The 27,691-nt window shown below is 49.5% G+C and overlaps 1 protein-coding gene across 3 annotated transcripts; it reads left to right on the top strand.

Moving 5' to 3' along the window:
* Window positions 1-535: 535 nt before the first annotated feature.
* LOC101600910 (zinc finger protein 420-like) lies at window positions 536-21,658 on the top strand. 3 transcript variants are annotated; one of them, XM_045139239.1, is made up of 7 exons: window positions 536-722; window positions 5,018-5,150; window positions 9,297-9,423; window positions 12,693-12,782; window positions 15,864-15,973; window positions 17,990-19,833; window positions 20,068-21,658. In XM_045139239.1, exons 2-6 carry the CDS (start codon window positions 5,148-5,150, stop codon window positions 19,820-19,822), a joined length of 2,163 nt encoding a protein of 720 aa, XP_044995174.1. In that variant the 5' UTR covers window positions 536-722; window positions 5,018-5,147; the 3' UTR covers window positions 19,823-19,833; window positions 20,068-21,658. The 3 variants fall into 3 exon arrangements, with proteins under 3 accessions (XP_044995174.1, XP_044995172.1, XP_044995173.1); XM_045139237.1 differs by having other exon boundaries at window positions 17,990-19,837; XM_045139238.1 differs by lacking the exons at window positions 536-722; window positions 20,068-21,658 and adding an exon at window positions 829-958 and having other exon boundaries at window positions 17,990-19,987.
* Window positions 21,659-27,691: the final 6,033 nt, after the last annotated feature.

Here is a 27,691-nt window from a genome sequence, read left to right as displayed (position 1 = left end):
GCCGACGGGCTTTGGGAGCCAGAGCCTTGAACCGCTGAACCACCTCTCCCCAGCCCCATGCTTTTCTTTTCTTATTTTAGTTTTGTTTGTTTGAGTATTTTGAGCCAGAGTGTCCCTTAACCCAAAGCTTGCCTTGAACTCTTTCCTGATCTTCCCCACCTCACTCTCCTCCCAGGGCTGGGGTGAAAGGCGTGCATCACTGGATTTGAAAGTGTCATTCTCGAGCAGGGCGTGGTGGCGCACGCCTTTCATCCCGGCACTCGGGAGGCAGAGGTAGGAGGATCGCCGCGAGTTCGAGGCCACCCTGAGACTCCAGAGTGAATTCCAGGTCAGCCTGGGCTAGAGTGAGACCCTACCTCGAAAAACCGAAAAGAAAACAAAAGAAGAAGAAAGTGTCATTCTCGCCTCTGGCCACCATCCACTGTCACTCAGGGCGCATTAAGGGGATGGGGGGGGACCCGAAGCCCTGTCCAATGGGAGGCTCGGGTGGGTGACCAGTGTCCAATCAGGAGCGCAGACAGCGAGAGGGAGGCGGGCTCTCGCAGTCTTGCTGTGGCCTTTGTCTCTTAACACAGGCCATCTGCCATCTTGGTGGGTTTGTCGCCGCTCACCACCGTCCGTCCTCTGGAGACTCGGAGACCAGGGCCGTGGGCATCCTGTGACCCCGGCCGGGGGGGCGGGACATCCCAGGTGGACGCTGCATGTCCGGGGAGCCGGCGATGGTGAGCATCCGGGTCTCCGGAGCCCCGGGGAGGAGGAGGAGGAGGAAGAGGAGGAGGAGGAGGGGGCGGCGCGGGCATCGTCGCTGTCCGCGGGGCGCTGCGTCCACTGCGCCGGGCTGGGGACTGGGCCGGCCCCGGGGTGTCCTGTCCAGTCTCGGTGGACGCGGTCACTTCCGGCCTGGGCTGCGGGCCTCTCTCTCTAGGTCCTGGAGCCGAGTGTCTGCACGTTGATGCAGGTGATGGTGAGGGCGGGGGTGGGTGGTCAGGGGACTCCGGCGTCCTCGGGTGTCCTGTCCAGTCCCGGTGGACGCGGTCACTTCCGGCCTGGGCTGCGGGCCTCTCTCTCTAGGTCCTGGAGCCGAGTGTCTGCACGTTGATGCAGGGTGATTGTGAAGACAGGGGTGGGTGGTCGGGGGACGCCAGTGTCCTCGGGTGTCCTGTCCAGTCCAGGTGGACGCAGGGAAATTCTGGCCCTGGCTGCAGGCCTCTCTCTATATGTCCTGGGACCAAGTGTCTGCGCATTGATGCAGGGTGATGGTGAGGGCGGGGGTGGGTGGTCAGGGGACTCCGGGATCCTCGGGTGTCCTGTCCAGTCCGGGTGGACATGGTCACTTCCGGCCTGAGCTACGGGCCTCTCTCTCTGTGTCCTGGAGCCGAATGTCTGCACATTGATGCAGGGTGATGGTGAGGACGGGGGTGGGTGGTCAGGGGACTCCGGGGTCCTCGGGTGTCCTGTCCAGTGTGGGCGGACACGGGGAACTTCTGGCCCCGGACTGCTGGCCTCTCTGATCTGGAGCTTGTGGTCAGGTGCTGAACCTGGAGAAGGGAGCTGCTCACCCCACCCCCACATCTGCACCTGTCTCCCCATTCTCTGTCCCCCAGGCCCCTTCCCTCAGCTCCCTGGTGCCTCACATCTGCTTTCCATGGAATTGCAACCTGGTACTTCAAGTCCTTTCCAGTCTCTGCCTCCAGCTGTCCATGTTAGTGCGTTTATTTATTTATTTGCAAGGAGAGAGAGAGAGAGAGAGGAAGATAGAAGAGAGTGGGCACCCTAGGGCCTCCAGCTGCTGCCAATGAACTCCAAACGCTTTGCTCATTCTGGCTTGACACGGGGTACTGGGGAACTGAACCCCGGTCATTACACTTTGTAGTCAAGAGCCTGAACTGCTTGCCGAGCCGTCTCTCCAGCCCGTGTTTGTATCTCTAGTGGCCTGAGGTGGCCCCCACTTGGCCTTGGCCCTTGGGGGCCCCTGAAGCAGCAGGCAGTACCGAATCTCCGGTCTAGCTGAGGCCGCGGCGGGGCCTGCGGATCTCTGGCTTGCAGCATCCGCATCCCCGGTGGTAGCGAGTGGAGCATGCGGGCGGGCTGTGGCTCTAAGGGACTTCTGTCAGTGTGGTGGATTATGTCTTCGTCATTGTTCTATTCCTGGTTTCCGTGGACCCACTCTGCAGCTTCTGCGGCACAGCGAGATTTCTGTTTCTGTTTGTGCCTCTGGCTGTCCTGTCTCTGTCATCCCTTTATCTCTGTGACTGTCTCTGTCCAGTTCCGAGTCAAAGTGAGAGTCCGCCCCTCCCCTTGCACGCTGTCAGCCCGTGGCTACAAACGTAGACCTCTATCCCCTGTTATTTTTGGGTTTTCAGGGTAGGGTCTCATTCTAGCCCAGGCTGAGCTGGAATTCACTATGGAGCCTCAGGGCGGCCTCGAACTCACGGCGATCCTCCTACCTCTGCCTCCCGAGTGCTGGGATTAAAGGCGTGCACCGCCACGCCTGGCAAAAAAAAAAAAAACAACAAAAACAAAAACAAAAAGACAGGATCCTTTGGCTTTGCAGGCAAACGCCTTAACTGCTAAGCCATCTTGTTTTCTTATTTGACTTTTCAGACTGTAGCCCGGGTTGGCCTCAAGATTATGATAATCCTCCTGCCTCAGCCTCGTAAGCACCAAGATTTATAGGTGTGAACCACCAACCCTAACTGTTGCTTTTGAACTCCTGTCTCCGTCCTGTGTCTGGTAACCTGAAAGTGGGCGTGAAGGGCCCTGTCTAGGAAAGGACTTCGGCTGGGTTCGAGGAGCAGTCTTCTTCAGAGGCTACATTGCGTGTTGTGACCTTAGCCCTCTGTCTGGGCTCCCCCCTCGCTGCCCTGTTAAAGTAAAAACAGTGAAAGTAGCCTAGGCTGGCTTCAAAATCAAGCTCTACAAGGTGGTATAGGCCTTTAATTCTGGCTTGAGGAGAGTGAGGCTGGAGGAATGATGAAATATTCCCAGAACAAGGCCGGCTGCGGTGGCGCACACCCTTAATCCCAGCACTCGGGAGGCAGAAGTAGGAGGATTGCCGTGAGTTCGAGGCCACCCTGAGACTACTACAGATTGAATTCCATGTTAGCCTGAGCTTGAGTGAGAGCCTGCCTTTGGTACAAACAAAACAACAACAACAACAAAAGACCAAAGTATTCCCGAACAGACTTGAGTTCAAGGCCAACCTGGACAACTTAGTGAGACCCTGTCTTAAAAAAAAATTAAAAAAAAAAAAAAAGACAAAAGCGATAGCTTAGCTGTTCAGGTGCTTGCCCATGAAGCCTAAGGACCCAGGTTTGATTCCCCAGGACTCATGTAAGCCCGATGCATAAGGTGGTACATGTGCCTGGAGTTCATTTGCAGTGGCTGGAGGCTGGCACGCTCATTCTCTCTCTCTCTCCAATAAATAAACAAAAATATTTTTAAAAAACCCCACAAACCAATGAAAGAGGCAGTTCAGTGCTGGTCCACTTGTCCATCATGTTCAAGGCCCTGTGTTACAGTCCTAATAACTTTATACGTGTGGGGCCTCACAGAAGCCAGTCTGCTGTCTTGAGACTCTTAATAATGGGCAACAGGGCAAGGTGAGCCCCTGCCTGTCAGTGTGGGGGGGGGGGGGCTACAGCAAGGCAAGAGAGCAAAGCCTTTCCTCAGAGAGGCCGGGAGCTGGCCACACTCCTCCGCTCTGGAAATCACTAACAGAGGAAGAACTGGGTGGGACGTGGGGCTCTGTTCACTGTTCCAAAAGGGAAGGCAAGGCCAGAGGAGGGACATAGTTGGGTGATCCCTCCACTGCCAGCCACCATGGAGAAGGCGAGAGGGTAACTTTGCCCTCACAAAACAAGGCTGTGTCTGAGTTAGGCTCAGAGGGACGTCATGGATTGGGAGGGAAGTTACTGATCCCTAGTCTCCGAGGATGGGTAAGGCACAAACGTGTCTGAAGGAGGCGGACCTGAGTGAGGACGTTGTAGGAGGTGTGACGGGGGTGCTGGTGGCTTGAGGCAGGAGCTGAAGGTCTTTGGGATGAAATGAAGATCTCAGGGAGGAAGTGAGAGTCCTAGGGAGAAGTCACATCTCCAAAAGTCTGGAGACTTAAGTGAGGAGAAGCAGTTGTGAGGGAAGAAAGGCACGAGGGAAAGGAGATTTGTATTTTCTTTTAATTAATTAATTTATTTATTTGAGAGCGACAGACACAGAAAGAAAGACAGATAGAGGGAGAGAGAGAGAATGGACGCGCCAGGGCTTCCAGCCTCTGCAAACGAACTCCAGACGCGTGCGCCCCCTTGTGCATCTGGCTAACGTGGGACCTGGGGAACCGAGCCTCGAACCGCGGTCCTTAGGCTTCACAGGCAAGCGCTTAACCGCTACGCCATCTCTCCAGCCCGGGAAAGGAGATTTGGAGAAGGTCCAGTGGTGGAGATAATAGTTTGAGAGAAAGCAAGAGTGTTTAGGTTTTGTTTTCTGTACAGTAAGATAGCTTTGAAAGTCTAATGAGTGAGCAATTAACCCATTGGTACCTGACTGTGTGGCTTTGGCCTTTTGGAGCTGATTTTCAAGAGGGAAGTGGAAGTATTTGAAACCTTGGCCCAAGATACGTCTGCGAAGAACAGAAAACTGACATAGTTTACCATGTAGAACAGTAGCATTTGCGTAAAATGTGCAAAAATAATTAAGCATATTGACACATCTATCACTCCAATGTTCAACACTGCAGAAAGGTTGCTGTAAATTGAGGCCTGGAACTCTGTTTAATTTTTTTTTTTTTGCTTTTATTTATTTGAGAGAGAGAGAGAGAGAGAGAGAGAGAGAGAGAGAGAGCGCCAGGGTCTCTAACCCCAGCAAATGAACTCCAGACGCATGCGCTACCCTGTGCATCTGGCTTACATGGGTCCTGGGGAATCGGACCTGGGTCCTTACACTTCGCAGGCAAGTGCCTTAACCACTAAACCATCTCTCCAGTCCTGGGATGCAGCTTAACAGTGTGTCTTTGTTCCCACAGTCTGCCGTCCATTTTAAGAGCTGTCTTTGCCGTGAAATCCCTGGAGGCTCTGCCACAGCTTCTGTTACCTTGTGACTCGCTGGTGCCCAGAGGCCGGTGAGGAAGACCCTGGCTGTCCTAGAAGCCGGATATGGTGAGTTTGTGAGTAATGAGCTGAGCCAAGGAAGAAAGCCCTAACACCCATACCTGTACCACTGGCATTGTCTCCTGGCTTCCCATTTGTCACTCGTCCCTTGGAGCTCACTCACCTAGGGCTGCCTGATGCCAGGTTCCCAGGACCTTCACACCTGTGTTCAGAGTCTGTGATCTGAACAGACCTGACACTGGGGCCGTACTGACCCTGGTAAAGAGCCTGTGATCTTGGGCTGGAGAGATGGCTTAGCGGTTAAGCGCTTGCCTGTGAAGCCTAAGGACCCCGGTTCGAGGCTCGGTTCCCCAGGCCCCACGTTAGCCAGATGCACAAGGGGGCGCACGCGTCTGGAGTTCATTTGCAGTGGCTGGAGGCCCTGGCATGCCCATTCTCTGTCTCTCTGTCTCTCTCTCTCTGCCTGTCTCTCTCAAATAAATAAATAAAAACAAACAAAAATTTTTTTTAAAAAAAAGCGCCTGTGATTTGAACAGATGTGTGAGATCTGGTGGTTTTGCACATACCAAGCGGGGTGGTCACGTGGTCTAGACTTGTTTTGCAGAGGCTGAAGGCCCTGGGGTGCCCATTCTCCCTCCCTCTATCTGCCTGTATCTCTCTCTGCCTCAAATAAATAAACAAACAATAAAGTTCTTTAAAAGAGCCATTGCATTCTGTGCAGAAACAGGAAATCAGAGTGGAGGATCCCAGATGCGGAGGGATGTGTCTAAGGTCAGGAAGCTTCCCGTGTGGATTCATGGCTGGACGTTTACCCAAGGTCCATTTGTTGGCTATTTCCCATAGGCTGTCCTGACCTTCCGGAGTAAATGCAGACTGGCATCCTCCTAATACTGCCAGTTCCTCCTCTCCTGGAGCCTATCCCATAGCTGCCCACACCTTGGGGCTGTGCCAATATTTAATCTCCCTTTTTGGACTGAGTGCCCACGGGAACAAAGTGAGAAGATAGTGACATCAGGCTCACTTCCTTGGCTACCTGGGAAATTCTCACCAAATGTCTCCATAAGAAGGACATGGTCAGTGTGTGGCGAGGTTGACATCTGTCCTCAGTGTGGCCGCGTGTTACGTGTACAGACATAAGTATATAGGGGTTGGGCTGAAAGAGTGATAGCCAGGCCACGCGTGATGTGTGAGCCAGAGTCCTCATCTGTAAAATGGGACACTGTGAAGCGATTTGAATTGAGCTGGGTGTGGTGCTGGGTATCTGTAATCCCTACCCTCCCCTGCCCCCCCTCCCCCATACCAGAGAGGTTAAAGTATGATGATCAAATTCAGGACTAGAAAGGCCTACATAGTAAGACCCTGTGTCAAACAAAACGAAAGCTGTTCAAAATAGATCTTATTTTGCCGGGCGTGGTGGCACACACGCCTCTAATCCCAGCACTCGGGAGGCAGAGGTAGGAGGATTGGCATGAGTTCGAGGCCACCCAGAGACTACACAGTGAATTCCAGGTCAGCCTGGGCTAGAGGGAGACCCTACCTTGAAAAATAAATAAATAAACAAATAAAACTGATCTCATTTCTCCCGCTTTCCTGGGCAAGTAATGAACGTCCTCTCCGAACTGGTTTCTTGGCTTACAGAATGGGTAAAATGCCCGCCTCATGGGTCAAAACGGGTTAGCTTTTGCCAGCTCAGCCCGGCCCCTAGTTCCTGTTCTCAGTATAAAACCAGCCCTGATGCCAGCAGTCGGTCAAGGCAGCCTTAAGTATATGCAGAAGCCTTGCCCGGGGTCAGTGGCAGAGAGGACTCATAGAGCGCCGCAGGGCATGGCTTTCGGATGCCAGCTGCCGAGCACGTGGAGCTTAGGCACAGCCCCACGAAGCCTGGTAGGAACCCACGCCCAGGACATGCAGCCAGCTGGCATGAGGGTGCCACTGGGGTGATAAATAAGCAAAGATTGGCCCAATGCGTGCGTCAGACCCTCACCGAGGCTTGCTAGTACTAACCAAGAGAAGCCCTAAGCTGGGAACTAAGCTGGCCTCCCATAGGTGGTTTTATCTGGAAGATGAGGAGGAGAATTAATTCCTCAGCACAACTCATTCATTCAGTCTCCCTTCCCATGTGCCCTGATTTCCAGACTTTGTACTTTTTTGCAGCCAACTGAGGCTTTTTTTGTTTTCTAAAGTGTGTTTCATTTATTTGAGAGAGAGAAGGAGGCAGAGAGAGAAAATGGATGTGCCAGGGCCTCCAGCCACTGCAAATGAATTCCAGATGCATGCGCCCCCTTGTGCATATGGCTAACGAGGGTACTGGAAAAGTCGAACTGGGGTCCTTTGGCTTTGCAGGCAGGCACCTTAACCGCTAAGCCATCTCTCCAGCCGCCAACCAAGGCTTTTTCTTTGAGACTGGGTCTCTGCAGCCATTTGTGAACTTGTGTTCCTCCTGCCCGTGACTGGGGTTCCAGGCCTGCCTGGGTCATGGGTGCTGGGTCCTGTTCCTTTTTTGGTGGGGGAAGGTGAAGTGAAGAAAGAAGGGCAGGGCAGAGCCACCTTTTCTTTTCTTGGCTTCCATCAGAGCAGTGGGTTTGGGGGAGGGCGAGGAGCACCCTGAGGTGCTGACTGTGCCCGCTCTTGCAGGGTCCCTGTGCCCAGTTGAACCCTTTCATGCACAGGTTGGTGCCCAAGGAATCCAAGATGCATAGATCTCGAAGGACAGGTGATCAGAGAGATCAGTGGGCAAGGGCCAGGTCCTAGTGGGGAGATTCACCCCCCTCTGCTCCACCATCTACCCTCCAACTTGTCTGAATACCTCGCAGGCGGGAGAAGTGCTCCACTGGTTTGGGACATGATTCAGAAGCTCAGGAGCTGTGGGGGAGTCTGACCTGTGAATCAGTGCAGGCTAGGCTAGTGTTTTGCCATTCACTTGTATCCCTAGTCCTTTCTTTTTTCTCCATTCTACTTTTTTTTTTAAAAAGTTTTTTTATTTGAGAGAGAGAGAGAGAATTGGCACACCAGGGCCTCAGCCACTGAAATCTAACCCCAGATGCTTGCGCCGCCTAGTGGGCATGTGTGACCTTGCGCTTGCCTCACCTTTGTGCGTCTGGCTTACACGGGATCTGGAGAGTCGAACATGGGTCCTTAGGCTTCGCAGGCAAGCGCCTTCACCACTGAGCCATCGCTCCAGCCCCGTTCTACTCCTTATTTTGAGAATAGGGTCTGATTTGGAGTCCAGATTGGTCTTAAATTTGTAATCCCCCTGCTTCTGCCTCCTAAGTAGTTGGGATAAAAAGGCCTATACCATCAGAGCCAGCTCTGTGCCCTTCTTTGTGGAAACAAAGAGATGATCCAATGGCAGAGAATGGCTTTTGGTGGGCACTGTTTGCCTCTTTACCTCATCCCCTGCTCCACCCAAAGCCCTGCTTGTGCTTCCAGAAAACAGGTCAAGGTGTGAGGTATGCAGAGTGTTGAACATGCCTTCCCCTGTCTGTGGGTTCCTACCTCCAGCCCAAGCCCTCCGAGCACAACTTGGTTCCTGTGGAATCTGAGATTCCCAGAGCAAAAAGACAGCCTTAGAGACTGAGGTGCAGAGATCCTGAGAGATTAACAGAGATACTGATAGTAAGACACACAGACCCTTGGGTAGCTTGACACCGTATGCTCCCCACATTCTTCTGGGATCCAGGAGGGTCTGCATGTGCCCAGAACCCTTTGTCCCCAGAGCTTTGGGCTTTAACTTGTTTTGTTTTCACTCAAATTGACTATGTCAGGCCTTAGGATTTGAAGATTTGAGTGCGGTGAGTCCGTGGTCAACAGATTGTTTGGAGGAAAAAAAATACACACACACACACATATAATTTGCAAGTAGGTAGAGAGAGAGAATCAGAATGGGTCCACCAGGGCCTCTTGTGCCTGCAAACAAACTCCAGATGCATGTGCCACTTTGTGCATCTGGCTTTATGTAGGGTACTGAGGAATTGAACCCAGGCCATCAGTCTCTCAAGCTGGCACCTTTAACCACTGAGCCATCTCATCAGCCCCAGAAAAATTGTCAAATCATATTTCTTAAGTTCTAACATTAACACAGGCAAGGTAAGTTTTCATTTTTCTTTCTCCCACGATAAGAATTAAACAGAGCAGAGTGAACCCACGTTTTCTGCTCTGAAGGCTGAGGACTTGAGTTGAAATGTGTCATTACAGGGGTCCATATCATTTGAGGATGTGGCTGTGGACGTCACCTGGAGGGAGTGGCAGGAGCTGGACGCTGCTCAGAGGACCCTCTACAGGGATGTGATGCTGGAGAACTACCACAGCCTGGTGTTTGTGGGTGAGTGTTCAGTGGACATTTTGAATAAATAGGGCTTTGAATTTCTCAACAATTTTATTCTTTAAAAATATTTTTTTGTTTATTATTTATTATTTATTTATTTATTTTGAGAGTGACAGAGAAAGAGTCAGAGAGAGAGAGAGAGAGGAAATGGGTGCACCACGGCCTCCAGACACTGCAAACGAACTTCAGACGCATGCGCCCCCTTGTGCATCTGGCTAATGTGGGTCCTGGGGAATCGAGCCTTGAACCGGGGTCCTTAGGCTTCACAGGCAAGCGCTTAACCACTAAGCCATCTCTCCAGCTCAACAATTTTATTCTTTTTTTTTTTTTTTTGAGGTAGGGTCTCACTCTGGTCCAGGCTGACCTGGGATTAACTCTGTAGTCTCAGGGTGGCCTTGAACTCACGGCGATCCTCCTACCTCTGCCTCCCGAGTGCTGGGATTAAAGGCGTGCGCCACCACGCCCGGCTTAACAATTTTATTCTTAATGTACCTGTATGGTATGGATTTTTTTTTTTTTTTTCCCCAAGACAGGGTCTCACTATCCCATGCTAACCTGGAACTTCCTCTGTAACTCCAAGGCTGGCCTTGAACTCATAGTGATCCTCTTATCCCTGCCTCCCATCCAGCCCCCAAATTATACTCTTTATAAGCTGGGCATGGTGGCACACACCTTCAATTCTAGCACTCAGGAGGCAGAGGTAGGAGAATTGCCAAGAGTTAGAGGCCATCCTGAGACTACATAGTGATTTCCAGGTCAGCCTGAGCTAGCGTGAGACCCTACCTCAGAAACCCCCCACCCAAAAAATATTGCAAAAAAAATTATACTCTTTATAAAGGGTTTTTATATCCTTTGTTTCTTTCCTTTACCTAGAGACTTCAATACTGTACTAAAAAAATGGTGAGGGCTGGAGTGATGGCTTCGCAATTAAGGCACTTGCTTGCAAACCCAAAGAACTGAGGTTTGATTCCCTAGGATCCACGTAAGCCAGATACACAAAGTGACACATGTGTCTGGAGTTTGTTTGCAGTGGCTGGAGGCCCTGGTGCGCCCATTCTCTCCCTTCTTTGTCTCTCCCTTTTTCTCTCCTTCAAATAAGTAAATAAATAAAAATAAAAAGCTATAATTTTAAAAATGATGAAAGAGTACCAGGTATGGTGGCACATGCCTTTAATCCCAGCCCTCGGGAGGCAGAGGTAAGAGGATCACAGTGAGTTTGAGGCCACCCTGAGACTCCATAGTGAATTCCAGGTCAGCCTAATCTACAGTGAAACCCTACCTCAAAAAATAAAAACAAATAAAAAATAAAAAATGATGAAAGAGCACATCCTTGTCCTGCTTCAGACCTTAGAGGAATTCACTTCAGCCTTTCCCACTCCTGAACCTGTACGATATGGATTTGTTGTATATAATCATTATTGAATGGATTTTTGGGAGATGTGATATTTTATTTTTATGCATCTATCATGGTATTCACATTGCTACCATTCATCATGTGGGCCAGGGGTTGTTTGTAAATTTTCATATGGTCACTGTCGCTTCCTATGGTCCTGGGATGGATTTCTCATGATCATAGCTTGCTATCCTTTCAAGTGCTATGTTCACTGGGTAAACTACATCCACAATTTGGTCGCTGAGCCCATGACTAAGTTTGATGTTAATGCAATGCTGGTATGTGTGGCGACAGCTGAAAACTTTGCTGTCTCTCTAGTGGGAGTTCTCTTAACTGTAGCTGTCTGTTCAATTCTCTGTCTTAGAGGTTTGCCAGAATCATTCATTGTTTAAATCTATGTAAGTCACTTTGAGCTTCCTGCATCTGAATGTGCATATCTCTCCCGGAATATAAAATACTTTCACTGTGTCTATATTTGAATGCCCCTTCTCTTCTGCAAAACCCATGAGACAAATGTTTGCCTTTGTTCCCTTTTTGTTTTTGTTTTAATGGGGGCTCCAGGGCCTCCAGCCACTGCAAACAAATTCCAGACATACGTGTCACCTTGTGCATCTGGCTTTCTTGGGTCCTGGGGAATCAAACCTGGGTCCTTTGGCTTTACAGGCAAACGCCTTACCTGCTAAGCCATCCCTCCAGCCCTCTTTCCTTTATTATTTTTTTTTAATTGAGAATATTATTGTATGAACATTGGTTATAATGGACATATTCCCACTGGGTTCTGATATCTTCTGTTCCCTCTTCGCCAAACTCCATTCCACGGAGGGTCCTCCAGTCAATCTGTAGTGGGGGGTGGGAGAGGGGCCAATGTCTCCGAGTGCACACACCTTCCTGGGGCTCTTAGATTCTTTTTGCCCCCCCTCACTTTAGCCCAGGCTGACCTAGAATTGACTTTGTAGTCTCAGGCTTGCCTTAAACTCAGGGCGATCCTCTTACCTATACCTCAGGAATGCCAGGGTTAAATTATGTTGTGTTCTCAATCACTTATGTTTACTTAAATGTCTTTTCTTATTTTTTTTTAAGAATTTTTATGAACTCTTGTTATTGATATATTTTTCAGGTCTGGAATAAGTTTTATTTCCTCTGCTAATAACTCTTAACATTTACTCATTATGGCCAATTTCTCCCATGTTTTTAATTTATTTTTTATTGACAACTTCCGTAATTATAGACAATAACCCATGGTCATTTCCTCCCTCCCCCCACTTTCCCCTTTGCAACTCCACTCTCCATCATACCCCTTCCCCCTCTGAATCACTCTTTTATTTTGATGTCATCATCTTTTCCTCCTATTGCACTGGTCTTGTGTAGGTAGTGTCAAGCACTGTGAGGTTATGGAGATCCAGGCCATTTTTTTATTTTATTTTATTTATTTTATTTTATTTTATTTTATTTTTTTCGAGGTAGGCTCTCACTCTAGCCCAGGCTGACCTGGAATTCACTATGGAGTCTCAGGGTGGCCTCGAATTTATGGCAATCCTCCTACCTCTGCCTCCCGAGTGCTGGGATTAAAGGCGTGCGCCACCACGCCCGGCTCAGGCCATTTTTTATCTGGAGGAGTACATTGTAAGGAGTGCTACCCTTCCTTTGGCTGTTTACTTAAATTTCATCAAGGGAATTCTTTTGGGGTTATTTATCCTTCAATTTAATGCTACTTGAAGGTAATATTCCCATCATCAAAGAATGTAAATGTGAACCCTCTGGTATACAAGTTGCAGACTCACTGATCATGACAAACTGGAGCTGGTTATCTGTCATCAGTGGGCCTTACTTAGCACTCTTATATAATATAACCTATATTATTTCTCACTCACAGGGCACTGCATGAGCAAACCCGAGCTGATATTCAAGCTGGAACATGGAATTTGGCCATGGAATGTAGAAACCTCAATCTACAGCGTCGCAGGTCAGTGAGCAAACTGAGCAGGGAGGTCAGCAGTAAGAGAGCTCATCAGATATCGGCCACACTGAGCTGTTTCCACTCACTTCTGCCCAAATCTAGTCCTGACGACAGCTGGTCTGATGGCTCAGATACTTGACCCTTGCAGTTTCTGGAGAGAGTTAGCCATGTCATCTCCTTGGTATTTTTTTTCTTAAGTATATTTTCTCTTTATTTGCCAAAAATCCAATCCCTGTATAGGCATTCTTAGACATTTTCTTTTTGTCATTTTATTACTTATGTATTTATTTGAGAGGGAGTAAACAAGGGAGAAAGGAGAGATGAAAAGGCATGTATATATATGTATATATATATATATATATATATATATATATATATATACATACATACATACATATACACACACATACATATATATATACACACACATACATAAATATATATATATATATATAGAGAGAGAGAGAGATTGAGAGAGAGAGAATGGGTATGCTAGAACATACAGCTGCTGTATTAAAGGTGTGTGCCACCACGTCAGGCTCCTCTCTGGCTTTAAAAAACATATATATAGGGCTGGAGAGATGACTTAGTGGTTAAGTGCTTGCCTGTGAAGCCTAAGGACCCCAGTTCAAGGCTCGATTCCCCAAGACCCACGTTAGCCAGATACACAAGGGGGCGAACGCATCTGGAATTCATGTGCAGTGGCTGGAAGCCCTGGTGTGCCCATTCTCTCTCTCTCTCTCTCTGTCTCTCTCTCTGCCTCTTTCTCTGTCTGTTGCTCTCAAATAAATAAATAAAAATAAACCAAAAAAAAAGACAAGTTAAAAAAAACCAAAACATATATATATTAGGGCTGGAGGGATGGTTTAGCGGTTAAGACATTTGCCTGCAAAGCCAAAGGACCCAGGTTCAATTCCCCAGGACCCACGTTAGCCAGTTAGTTTGTTTGCAGTGGCTGGAAGCCCTGGCACACTCATTCTCTCTCTCTCTCTCCCTCAAGTAAATAAATAAATAAATAAATAATAAATTTACATATTTTATTTATTTATTTACAAGCAGAGAGAGAGAGAGAGAGAGAGAAGAGAGGCCGAGAATGGGCACGCCAGTGACTCCAGCAGCCGCAGATGGACCCCAGATGCACACACCACGTTGTGCATCTGACTTTTGTGTAGATATTGGGGAATTAAACTTGGGCTGGTAGTCTCTGTCGGCAAGCGCCTCACCTGCTCAGCAATCTCTCCAGCCTCAACCTACCTGGCTTTCTGAGCAGGGTCTTACGGAGCCCAGGCTGGCATCATACTTGCTGTGCAGCTGAGGCTGGTACTGAACTCAGTCCTCCATGCTGGGGCCTCAGGCCTGCGCCACCACACCCGACCTCTCAGACACTTTACTGGCCACATAGTTTGTCTAAATTCTCATTATCCTTTTCTTCCTTCCGGTTTTATGTCACAGCTTCCATTAGTCCATTGTTTTATTCTTCCAACACTTTCTCTCTGGCGACTTTCTTGACAGTTGTCTTTGTAGTTGTGGTAATAGAAATCACACAAGTTGCATCTGCTCGTAAAACACATTCATGAAGAGAACTGGAGAGATGGCTTAGCGGTTAAGGCATTTGCCTACAAAGCCAAAAGACCCCAGTTCAACTCCCCAAGACTCATGTAAGCCAGGTGCGCAAGGAAGCACCTGGTCTGGAGTTCGTTTGCAGTGGCTGGAGGCCCTGGTGCGCCCATTCTCTTTCCTTCTCTCTCTCCCTCCTATCTCTGCCTCCTGAGTGCTAGGATTAAAGGTGTGCGCCACTATGGCCAGCTACATAATATACTTTTTGTAGCTATTTAATCTTTTAATGAAAGTTTGTTTTAGAGGGGCTGGAGAGATGGCTTAGCAGTCAAGGTATTTGCCTGCAAAGCCAAAGGACCCAGGTTCAGTTCCCCAGGACCCACGTAAGCCAGATGCACAAGGTGGCTCATGTGTCTGGAGTTCATTTGCAGTGGCTGTCTGGCCCTTTCCCTCTCTCAAATAATAAATAAATAAATAAATTTTAAAAAGTTTGTTTTAGAAAGCCATATAAGGCCAGGAGGTAAATGACATGTGCAAAACATAAGGAGGATTAAAGGAAGAATTTGGCCAAAGCTGTGTTCTACCTTTGGAGGTAGATTTTTATTTTTCCAAGGATTCTTATCTACTTATGGAGCGAGAGAGAGAGACAGAGAATGAGAGTATGAACGAATGGGCATACCCGGGCCTCTTGGTACTGCAACCAAGCTCCAGATGTTTGAGCCACTTTGTGCATCTGGCTTTATGTGGGTACTGAGGAATTGAATTTGGGCTGCCAGGCATTGTAAGCAAGCACTTCCAGCTGCCGAGCCATCTCCCCAGTCCCTGGAGGGGGATGTTCTGCTAACAAAATCTCTTTTTCTCAGGGCAATGTAAATAACTTTAAATACATATACTGGGAATCCTTCCCCTATTTTATAGTTCCATTTAGGGAAGAGAATATTTGATAATTCCTGCATCCTAAATGTAGCTAGTTGAAGAAAATCTTCCGATGTTACATGAGAAGGAAGTGTAATGTAAAATTATATTATTGTATGTACAGTAGTATAATTAAGAAATGGAACAATAGACCCGGGCGTGGTGTCGCACGCCTTTAATCCCAGCACTCGGGAGGCCGAGGTAGGAAGATAGCCATGAGTTCAAGGCCACCCTGAGATTACACAGTGAATTCCAGGTCAGCCTGGGCTAGAGTGAGACCCTACCTCAAAAAAAAAAAAAAAAAAAAAAAAAAAGAAGGAGGAGGAGGAATGGAACAACCACAGATTACAACTGGTGGGTGATAATTTACAGCTGAAAAAGAGGTTATTTACATCCGTGTATTTCGTGAGCATAAAACAAAGCAGGAAAGGGACACGAGTTAGTTCTGTAGGTCATATTGGCATCATTTGTTACTTTCATCGAGGGCTGAAGTATTAAGTCAATATTTCTTCCTATCACCCATCAGGAAAGAAAGTCCCACTTTTATTTTAGAATTACATAAAAAAGACTTTCATGTGATTCACGGATGGGGATTTTTTTAATTGTTATTTTTAGATGTTCATAAAACAACCGCCTTGAGTGAGACTAGACAGGAACATCACAAGAGACATTTGTGGCAAGTTGGAATCACCAATGGCATGACGTCAAAGGAAGATGGAGCTAAGGTAAGTATGACATTTAATGTGTGTTTTTACCATCTTGCAAATCTGAACATAAATTTTAGAAACTATTCAGAAATGCTTCCTCAAGAACATAGCTCAGATAAGGTGGAGTGGTCTATCCTATAAAGTACTCTTTTTTTTTTAAATATATATTTTTAAATATTTATTTATTTATTTATTTGAGAGTGTCAGACACAGAGAGAAAGACAGATAGAGGGAGAGAGAGAGAATGGGCGCGCCAGGGCTTCCAGCCTCTGCAAACGAACTCCAGACGCGTGCGCCCCCTTGTGCATCTGGCTAACGTGGGACCTGGGGAACCGAGCCTCGAACCGGGGTCCTTAGGCTTCACAGGCAAGCGCTTAACCACTAAGCCATCTCTCCAGCCCAACTATAAAGTACTGTTGATGCATTTATGAGAGCTTGACTTTTGAGTCTCCATCACCCATATTAAAAACAGGACACAATTGCATACACCCATATCCATCTCCGGAGTCTGATGGCAAGTCAAATTACAGTGATACCAAGCATCTGGTGCAATGAAAGTCCTTGTATCAAAAAAAAAAAAAAAAAAAAAAAAAGATGGTAAGCCAGGCATGGTGGTGCACACCTTTAATCCCAGTACTCAGGAGGATCGCCGTGAGTTTGAGGCCAGCCTGAGACTATATAGTGAATTCCAGATCAGCCTGGGTTATAGTGAGACCCTACCTCTAAAAACCACACACACACAAAAAGATAGTGGAAGGCTGGAGAGGTGGCTTAGCAATTACGGCACTTGCCTGCAAAGCTTAAGGACCCATGTTCGACTCTCCAGATCTCAGGTAAGCCACATGCACAAAGGTGAGGCAAGCACAAAGTCGCACATGCCCAGTAGGTGGCGCAAGCGTCCAGAGTTCGATTGCAATGGCTGAAGCCCTGGTGTGCAAGTTCTCTCTCTCTCTCTCTCTCTCTCTGTCTCACTCTCTCTAAAATAAAAATAATAATCACTTGAAAAGATGAGACAAGTGTGGTGGCACATGCCTTTAATCCTAGCATTCGGGAGGAGAGGATCACCATGAGTTTGAGGCCACCCTGAAACTACATAGTGAATTCCAGGTCATCCTGAGCTAGAGTGAGACCTGATCCTGGAAGAAGGTGAAGGTGGAGGAGGAGGAGGAGGAAGATGATGGTGGAGAGCTATTGGCAAGCCCTACTGTGACTTCTGGTTTATACTTGCATATGTACGCATAAGCATATGTACCTGCACACAGACATGTACACAGGTGGACATGAACGTGTTTCCTCGCACACAAAACAATTTATCCCACGGCGGGCTATTTTATCTCTGCGCATTGAGCCTGATAAGATGTACTCTGGAGGAATATCTTCTTTCATACTAGCCATCTTAGTCCCAATAACAATGTGTGTTCATAGTGATTATTTCAATACCTTTGACAAGGGATCAATTCTAAACATAAGGAAAATTTATTGACACATTGAGTTTCATATAAAGAGGTACTGGACATCTCTGTTTTGGTGGCACTTTATATATCTAGCCAATGTGTATAGAACAAAAGCATCAAATAACGCCTGTGGGCTGGAGGGATGGCTTAGCAGGGAAGACATTTGCCTGCGAAGCCAAAGGACACAGGTTCGATTCCCCAGGACCCATGCAAGCCAGATGCACAAGGTGGTGCATGTGTCTGGAGTTCATTTACCGTGGATGAAGGCCCTCATTCATTCTCTGTCTTTCTCAAATAAATCAAATTAAAACACACACACACACACACACACACACACATCTTTTAAAAAGAAAATGTCTGTGAAAAACATGTATCATCTTATTTCTATATATTTTGCTTTCTGAGCAAACCAAAGTCAGTAAGTGCTAAAGGAGTTACAATAGGGAAACACAGATGTGACTTTTTGAAATATTTCACTAGTAAATGATATCTCACACCAGGAAGAACACAGTAGGAAAATCCCATCGGCAATAAATAGTAAAAAAAAAAAAAATTTTTTTTTCTTCTATTTGAATTAAAGATGCAACAGGGAACCTACGGAGGGACAAAATCTTACGGAAGCATGGCAAGCATGAAGACGCCGTATGAAAAGTCGCAGCACGCGGAGAATCAGGCGTCCCACACACCCGCCAAAGCTTTCTGCTGCAAGTCCGCCTTCGCTAAACGTCAGAGGCTGCACAGGCGCGAGACGCAGTATGAATGCCAGGACTGCGGCAAGGCCTTCTCGTGGAAGTCCCACCTCACCGTGCACCAGCGCACGCACACGGGCGAGAAGCCGTACGCGTGCACCGAGTGCGGCAAGGCGTTCTACTGCAAGTCGAAGCTCACGCTGCACCAGCGGACGCACACGGGCGAGAAGCCGTACGCGTGCACCGAGTGCGGCAAGGCCTTCTACTGGAAGTCTCAGCTCACGCTGCACCAGCGCACGCACACGGGCGAGAAGCCGTACGCGTGCACCGAGTGCGGCAAGGCCTTCTACTGGCGGTCCAAGCTCACGCTGCACCTGCGCACGCACACGGGCGAGAAGCCGTACGCGTGCGCCGAGTGCGGCAAGGCCTTCTCGTGGAAGTCCCACCTGACCGTGCACCAGCGCACGCACACGGGCGAGAAGCCGTACGCGTGCGCCGAGTGCGGCAAGGCCTTCTCGTGCAAGGCGAAGCTCACCGTGCACCAGCGCACGCACACGGGCGAGAAGCCGTACGCGTGCGCGCACTGCGGCAAGGCGTTCTCGCACAAGCCGCGGCTCATCCGCCACCAGCGCATCCACACGGGCGAGAAGCCCAACAAGTGCGCGCAGTGCGCCAAGGCCTTCTACTACCGCTCGCAGCTGCGCCTGCACGAGCGCACGCACACGGGCGAGCGGCCGTTCGCGTGCGCCGCCTGCGGCAAGGCCTTCTCGCACCGGCCGCAGCTCACGCACCACCAGAAGACGCACACGGGCGAGCGGCCCTTCGAGTGCGGCGCGTGCGCCAAGGCCTTCTACTACCGCTCGCAGCTCGTGCTGCACGAGCGCACGCACACGGGCGAGCGGCCGTTCGCGTGCGCCGAGTGCGGCAAGGCCTTCTACTACAAGGCCAAGCTGAACCTGCACCGGCGCACGCACACGGGCGAGAAGTCGTTCGCGTGCGCGCACTGCGCCAAGGCCTTCCACTTCAAGTCGCAGCTGGCGCTGCACGTGCGCACGCACACGGGCGAGAAGCCGTTCCGCTGCGCCGAGTGCGGCAGCGCGTTCTCGCGCAAGCCGCACCTGACGCTGCACCAGCGCACGCACACGGGCGAGAACCCGCACGGCTGCGCGCAGTGCGGCAAGGCCTTCTACTACAAGTCGCAGCTGGCGCTGCACCAGCTCACGCACACGGGCGACAAGCCGTTCAAGTGCACGCTGTGCGACAAGAGCTTCTACTGGAAGTCCAAGCTCACGCTGCACGTGCGCACGCACACGGGCGAGAAGCCGTGCGAGTGCAAGGAGTGCGGCAAGGCGTTCTACCACAAGGCCAAGCTCACGCTGCACCTGCGCACGCACACGGGCGAGCGGCCCTTCGCGTGCGCCGCCTGCGGGAAGGGGTTCTACTGCAACTCCCAGCTCACGCTGCACCAGAGGACGCACACGGGCGAGAAGCCCTTCAAGTGCCCCGAGTGCGGGAAGGCCTTCTCCCGCAACCCGCACCTCACCCGGCACCTGAGAGTGCACACGGGGGAAAGGCCCTACCCGTGCGCGCAGTGCGGGAAAGCCTTCTCCTGCAAGTCAAACCTAACGGCCCACCAGAGGACGCACTCCTACGACGACGCGTGGTTCCAGAGCCCCATAGCCCCCTGCTTGGACACTTGGCCCCTAGGAGGCGGAGCTGTTTGAGGGAAGCGGTGGTAGGTAAGGGTTTTAAGAGTCGGGATCCAGGAACCTGAAGGGATGGCTTAGCGGTTAAGGCGTCTGCCTGCTCTGCAAAGCCTAAGGACCCAGGTTCCAGGGCGCGCGTAAACCACATGCACAAGGGGGCGCACGCGTCAGGAGCTCGTTTGCAGAGGCTGGAGGCCCTGGAGCTCCCATTCTCTCTCTCTTTCTCTCTCTGCCTAAAATAATTTTTTTTTTTTTTTAAAAAGACGCAGGTCCAGGCCGGAGCATTTGCATCACTGGTTCCCCTGGAAGACTTATAGCTCATTTTCTGATTCATGGCACTGACTGCAACGTAGCCAGCTATGGTCCTGGCGCCATGGATTGATAATATGCCAGGGTGGATTATAGCCAAGAACGAACCTCTTTTTTTCTTTAAGTCGCTTCTCATCCTGAATTTGGTCACAGCCGCCAGAAAGCTTCCAATGCAATAAATCGGTGGGCACAGTTGGCAACGTGGCCGTGATCGACATGACCCTGTGGTTTTGTGTGCCATTGGAGCTGGTTTGCAGGAAGAGTTGCAGACGAGCCTTGAAGTTCGGGGTGGAGAGGTTGTATGCGGATTATGTATAAAGGGCCACTCTGGCCATTGTGTCGAGGACCAGGCTGCTGAGAGAAACATGAAAAATTCAGACATCCGAGGACAATTCAGAGGCAAACAAGGACTCTTGGGGACTGGACTAGAGAGAGTTCATGTTACGTCGTGACAAAGTGGTGGCTTCGTTCTACCTGTCTGTGTCTTGAATGTGGGCAAATTTGAAAACGAAGTTGTTAACAGACTGCTGTGTTTGGCAGAGCATCTTCCAAACAAATAGCATTCCAGCTGCCGCAGTGTGGCCAGGTCTGCAGTGACAGAACCGCGGGACCCATGCTGCTGGGCGAAGGGTCCCGCACGTGAAGTGTGCGGGTGCTGAGCGCGGTGCCACCGCCGTTAACGTGATCAGCCCGACTTAAGTGAAATGTAATGGTCCACACCGGGACAATAGGAAACTTGGCCTTTGGCTAAAGCCATGCCCATGTAAAGGAAAGCTCTATATTTCGTGAATAGAAATTCATTGGAAAGGAGAAACCTGGGGGGGGGGTGGTGCTTGGATGTACCACGTTTTACAGGAAAGCACTTTCCTAGTGAAAATGCTTCCCAGGGCCAGCCCGCAGAGGCTCTTGTGCCTGACTGGCCTCCTGGGGGCGGGGAAGGGGGGGTGTCTAGCCTCCATCCCCCCGCTCGCAGCAGAACTTGGCAGACACTGGTGTGCTTGCTTTGCCTTTGTGGCAACGCAGTATTCAGGAAGTCACTGTGTCTTGCCCCACAGGGCCACAGGCTGGGAAATGTCAGGAAAGGGGCAGTCGCTTGCACACGTCCCCCTCCATCCCTCTTCTGCCCATTCTTCCCTTTTTTTTATTTTTTATTTTTATTTTTTTCACCAGTGAGCCATCTCTCCCACCGAATTTCTTTTTTTTTTCAGTCTCAACATTTGTTACCAATGTGATTATCGCACATTGGTAGGGAAATGCATCTAGAAATTATTCCATTTCTTTGAGCTTTTCCAAGCGAGCCAATTTCGCAGCTGAGCCATCTTCCTAGCCTTATTTGAGAGAGACCGTGTGTGTGTGTGTGTGTGTGAATATGGGCACACCAGGACCTATTGCCACGACAAAATAACGTCCGATGCATGTGCCATTTTGGGCATCTGGCTTTACGTGCTTACTGTGGAATGAAACTCCAGCCAGTGAGCTTTGTAAGCAATCACCTGAACAGTTAGTTCCACTTCAGTCAAATAAAAGTTTTGAAGTTGCACTTTATGATTCTATTAACTCCAGTGACGTCTGCTTTAATGTCTCATTCCTCATCTCTAATTTTACTTATTAATGGATTCTTGTATTAGTCTGCACATGCATCTGGAGTTGATTTGCAGTGGGCCGGAGACCCTGGTGCACTCATAATTTCTTTTTCTTTATCTGCCTCTTTCTATTCTCTTTCAAATGAATAAAAATAAGATATAAGAAAATTTTAAATAAAAGGTAAAAGGTAAGGACAGGCACCCTTAGGTTGTTATCTTACCTGTACATGGGTGTCATGGCATATGCATGTCCATACATACACACACATGCCAAAAATAAAAAATAAACAATGTAAAGCTTGGTGTGGGGCACACTCTCCTATTCCTGTTTATGTTGCCCGGGAGTGATGTCCACTCTCTGCTCATGCCATCGTTTTCCCCTGCCATTGTGGAGCTTCCTGTAAGCCAAAATAAACCTCTTCCCCCCCCCACACACAAAAGGCTGGAGAGTTGGCTTAGCAGTTAAGGTGCATGCCTGCAAAGCCTAAGGACCCAGGTTTGATTCTCCAGGTCCCACATAATACAGAGGTACATGCTAGTGCATGCATCTGGAGTTCATGTGTAGTGACTGGAGGCCCTGGTGTGCCTGTTCTCTCTGTCTCTGTCTCTGTCTCTCTCCCCCTCTCTCTGTGTCTCTAAAAAAAAAAATAAATAATATAAATAAGTAAAATAAATCTTTAAAAGACAGAAAGAGAGAGTGCTGGAGAGATGGCTTAGTGGTCAAGGCATTTGCCTGCAAAGCCAAAGGACCCAGGTTCGATTCCCCAGATGCATAAGGGGACACATGCATCTGGAGTTGCTTTGCAGTGGCTGGAGGCCCTGGTGTGCCCATTCTCTCTCTCTGTCTCTCTCTCTCTGTCAATCTCTCTGCCTCTTTCTCTCTCTTAAATAAATTATATTTTTTTAAAAAAATGAGAGAGAAGCCAGGCGTGGTAGCGCACACCTTTAATCCCAGCACTTGGGATCACCGTGAGTTCGAGGCCACCCTGAGACTCCATAGTGAATTCCAGGTCAACCTGGGCCAGAGTGAAAACCTACCTTAAAAAAAAAAAAAAAAAAGAGAGACACCTTGTGGCAAATAAAGTGGTGTGCAAAGATTGACTCATTGAGGTTGTCCCCTGAACTCAAAAGGCACAACACACACACACACACACACACACACACACACACACAAAGTAACCGTACTTTCCGAATGTGAAATGCTCTCATTAGCGTGTGGATTGCATAAGAGTGTCCCTAGACGCTCTGTGAATAGGAGCCTCCACTGCAAGCCAGTCTGGGGCCCATCCCCGTGTGGTACTCACAGCTCCTGCTAATGACTGAGGGCATTTGTGATCCCTATCTGTGTGCATTCTCCAAGATGACAGGGTCCTCTTCAAACCCACTGGCTGTGACATGAGTGGGGAGAGGCTAGAGGTGGCTTTGAACTCACAGCCATCCTCCTACCTCTGCCTCCTGCGTGCTGGGATTAAAGGCGTGCGCCTCCACGCCCAGCTGTACAGTAACTTTTGAGGGCTGTGAAGATGGCTTAGCAGTTAAAGGCACCTGCTCGCAAAGTCTTCCAGCCCAGGTCCATCTCCGAAGCCACCCACGGAAGCTGGATGCAGAAAGCGGCGCTTGGGGTCCTGGAGACATGGCTTGGAGGTTAAGGCGCTTGTCTGCGAAGCCCAAGGACCCATGTTTGACTCTTCAGGTCCCGCATGCACAAAGGTGAGGCAAGCACAAGGTCGCACGTGCCCATTAGGTGGCACAAGCGCCTGGAATTCAATTTTAGTGGCTGAGGCCCTGGTGCACCAATTCTCTCTCTCCCTCTCTCCCTCTCTAAAATTAAAAAAAAGGGGGGTGGGGGTTGGAGAGACGTCTTAGCAGTTAAGGCGCTTTCTTGCAAAGCCAAAATGATCACGGTCGATTCCCCGGGACCCACTTAAGCCAGATTTCATAGGGTGGCACATGCATCTGGAATTCATTTGCAGCAGCTAGAGTTCCTGGTGCATCCATTCTCTCTCTCTCTCAAATAAATAAAAATATTTTTAAAATTTACAAAACAAAAACAAAAACAAAAACAAGAAATTCCGTGATTTTTATCTTGGGCTATCTTAGCCCCTCTTTAAATAGCTATTTATTGCCCCAATCCCTGAGTTGGCTCAGGCTGACCTGGCTGCTAGCCTTCCACGCATGCGCACAGAGGCTCCAATGGTTCGGGGATTCAATCACGCATGCGCAGTGGAGGGGCGGTCCTCCTGCAAGCCCATTGACTTGGAGGTGAGCGCGGGACATCCATCTGTATCCTCGGGGTGCCTGAGGTGCTGAACAGAGTGGGTAAGTTGTGCAGCATACTGGGGACCTGGGGTCCCCTCTTCAGGACACAGTCCGGGTAGGCCCAGGGTCGCCCTGACCCACCCACACCGAGCAGCAAGCTCTGGGCCCAAGATGGCTTGTGAGGGGCGAGTGTGCATGCATGCTCTGCAAGGTCCCGAGGCCTGACAGGGCTAGGAGGGCCTGCCGGAGAGAGGGAGGGAGGGAGGGAACCCCTCTCCCCACCGCGAGACTCCCGTGGTCTTTGCAAACAGGACACCTCCTTTGGGCTGCGGTGGTGGGGGGTGGGAGGGCTGCTCTGCACATGAAGCCTGGATGCTTGCCCCGCTGTATGTGTCCAGTGTCACGTGGTTAGCTGAAGAATTGAAACACCACCCCCCCCCAAGGCCGACTGCAAGGAAATGCCTTTTTAACTGATAACCCATCTCCCAGAAGCCTACTCTGAACTTTAAAAAAAAAAAAATTATTTGTGGGCTGGAGAGATGGCTTAGCCGTTAAGTGCTTGCCTGTGAAGCCTAAGGACCCCGGTTCGAGGCTCGATTCCCCAGGACCCATGTTAGCCAGATGCACAAGAGGGGGGGGCGCACGTGTCTGGAGTTCGTTTGCAGTGGCTGGAAGCCCTGGCGCGTCCATTCTCTCCCTCCCTCTCTCTCTCTCTCTCTGTCTCTCTTCTATCTTTCTTGCTCTCTGCTTACAAAAAACAAAAAGCAGGGCTGGAGAGATGGCTTAGCAATTAAGGCATCTGTCTGCAAAGCCAAAGGATCCTGGTTCGATTCCTCAGGACCCACATAAGCCAGATGCACAAGGGGGGGGGCACGCGTCTGGAGTTCATTTGCAGTGGCTGGAGGCCCTTGCGTGCCCATTCTCTCTCTTTCTTCTCTTTCTTGCTCTCTGCTTACAAGGAAAAAAAAAATAAAAAAACAGGGCTGGAGAGACTAGCAGTTAAGCCAAAGGATCCTGGTTTGATTCCTCAGGACCCACATAAACCAGATGCACAAGGGGGGCGCATGCGTCTGGAATTTGTTTGCAGCGGCTGGAAGCCCTGGTGCGCCCATTCTCTCTCTCTCAAATAAAAATAAAATATATTTAAAAAAAAACAAACATGGGAGCATGTGCTCATCCCGGTATTGGGGGAAATGGTGATAGTAGTTCCCCGGGGCTTGCTGGCCAGCTGAACTAGCCCAGTCAGTGAGTTCCAGGCCAGGGAGAGATCCTATCCCAGAAAAACAAGGTGGACAGTTCCTGAGGAGGAACAGAGTTCCTCTGGCTTCCATAGAAACAGAAAGAGACCAAGACCAGAGGAAGCTTCGAGAGGGACAAACTGAAGGTGCTGTTCACGGGCCATGCCACACTAGGCACTGCTCCTGGGGTTTGTCACTTGCTATGTCCTGACAAGCTTTCCAGTGATGCAAGTACCGAGGTAACACCAGGTTCACAGAGGGGACAGGCCCGAGAGGAGAGGCCACTGGTCTTGAGGTCACACAGTCTGAAAAGCACTGTTCAGGGTACCGGCAGAGGGAATAGCTCCTGAATGTCCTGAGATAGGACTATGCGCAATGGATGGCTATCACAGGAGTCTTGTTCCAGGAGTGAACAAGTGAAGTGTGGTAAGGACTCTCAGAAGTCTGGAGGTAGGAGCTGGGCATGGTGGTGCACACCTTTAATCCCGGCAGTGGGGAGCACTGTGGATTCAAGGGCAGTCTGGGGCTACAGAGTGAGTTCCAGGTCAGCCTGGGCCAGAGTGAAACCCTGCCTCAAAACTACTCAGTCTGGGGCTGGAGAGACGGCTTGACAGTTCAGCGTTTGCCTGTGAAGCCTAAGGACCCCGGTTTGAGGCTCGATTCCCCAGGACCCACGCTAGCCAGATGCATAAGGGTGCGCACATGCCTGGAGTTCGTTTGCACTGGCTGGAGGCCTTGGTGCACCCATTCTCTCTCTCTCTGTCCATCTATCTGCTCTTTCTCTGTCTGTTGCTCTCAAATAAATAAAAATAAACAAAAAAAATTAACTTAAAAAAAAACTACTCAGTATGAAGGTGGAAACAAGACACAGGTAGTGATACATGGGAATTCCCCCCACTCCATCCCCGGAGAGTTCCACGTGAACCTCCTTGGAGCCCTGACCCAGCACCTCAGCTCAGCCTCGTGAACCTGGGCAGCAGCTGAACTGTACTCAGAGGAAAAGAAACTCCGGGAACCATGCTGAGAGATGGAGGCAGGCCAATTCACAACCAAGAGAGAACTTGATCTGCCCCAGCCACGACTGGGCTGGCATGCCCCCTGAGGTCCATCCTTCAGTGGCATGCTCCCCTTTGCTGCACCAAGAGCTCAGGTAAGGTCTCAGGTCTGGCAGGAGCCAAGAGGCACCAGGCAGCGTGATAGATGTGGTTGCTGGGTTGGGAGTGCTCCCAGGATCCGGGAGAAGGAGGGGTTATTTTTAAGGCAAGAGGAGGGACAGAATATAATGGATGGGTTTTGGGGGTTGGATGGGAAAAGGGAGTGTGTGTGAATCATGGTGAATCAGTACCACAGAAATCTTCCTCTTGGATAATAAACTAATGATCTAAACCTTAATAAGGGTGGGGTAAACCCCTGGCAGAGGTGCCCTGTAGAGGGAGTAGAAAGCTTAATCATAAAACCATGGGCTCTGGATTGTAAATTCCACTGCTAGAACTGGGTAGCCCCCACTCAGTGAACTGTTGGTCAGAGAGACTGTGATTCCCTAAACGATGCTGGCCATTGGCAGAACAGTGGTCACCTGCCAGAGCTCAAGGATAAGACCCTATTGCTGAAGATGCCACATCCCGTAGACACGGGACATAAAGAGACCACACTACCCGCAGACATGGGACATCAAGAGATCATACTACCTGCAGACACGGGACATCAAGAGACCACACTACCCATAGACATGGGACATCAAGAGACCACACTACCCACAGACATGGGGCATCAAGAGATCACACTAGCCCTCACAATGTTGGAAAGTGCTGTGTGAGCTGCTGGAGGAATAACAGTCACCAAAAGTGTGAACAAACAGGGATCCGGTAAGGTATGAAGTCAACCAAACAACATGTACACACCTATGCCAAGTGATACACACCCTGTGCAGGGTGTGTGTGTGAGACCAACTTCTCTCTGATGAGATACGGAGGCACTGGGAAAGAATTCACAGGTGGAACTGAGAAGCAAGGCAGAATCTATGGATAGGCAGATCAGACTCCGGGGTGGAGCCCTCAAAGTCTCTTGAATAATTGCACATCCCCTTTAACACATTCCCTTTAACCCAAGCTGCTCTCATGCCTGGTTGGAGAATCTTTTTTTTTCTTTTTGTACAGATGACAGTGGATACTGAGGAGAATCAAGATTAGTATTATGACACGCAAATGTGTTCTATTTTTTTTTTTGAGGCATCGTAATCTTCATTTTCAGCAGATCAGTATTATGACATGCAAATCTGCATTCTGTTATTATTTTTTGAGGCATTGTGATCTTCATTTTAAGCAGAAAACAAAAAGACAGCCGACTGCCTGGCATGAGCTGAATCTCCTCTGTAATATCTGCCAGGTCCCAGGAGACGTGACAGGGGAAGTGGCGATGGTTTAAATATGAGTGCTGCTCTTACCGCCAGCCTGACACCCTGCTCTAGGAAGACAGCAGTAGACACCAAGGACACTCAA

The sequence above is a fragment of the Jaculus jaculus genome, chromosome 21 (assembly GCF_020740685.1).
Source record: "Jaculus jaculus isolate mJacJac1 chromosome 21, mJacJac1.mat.Y.cur, whole genome shotgun sequence".
NCBI classification, from domain to species: Eukaryota; Metazoa; Chordata; class Mammalia; order Rodentia; family Dipodidae; genus Jaculus; species Jaculus jaculus.
The sequence above is the reverse complement of the archived record's forward strand: the minus strand, read 5'-3'. Positions and strand labels throughout refer to the sequence as shown.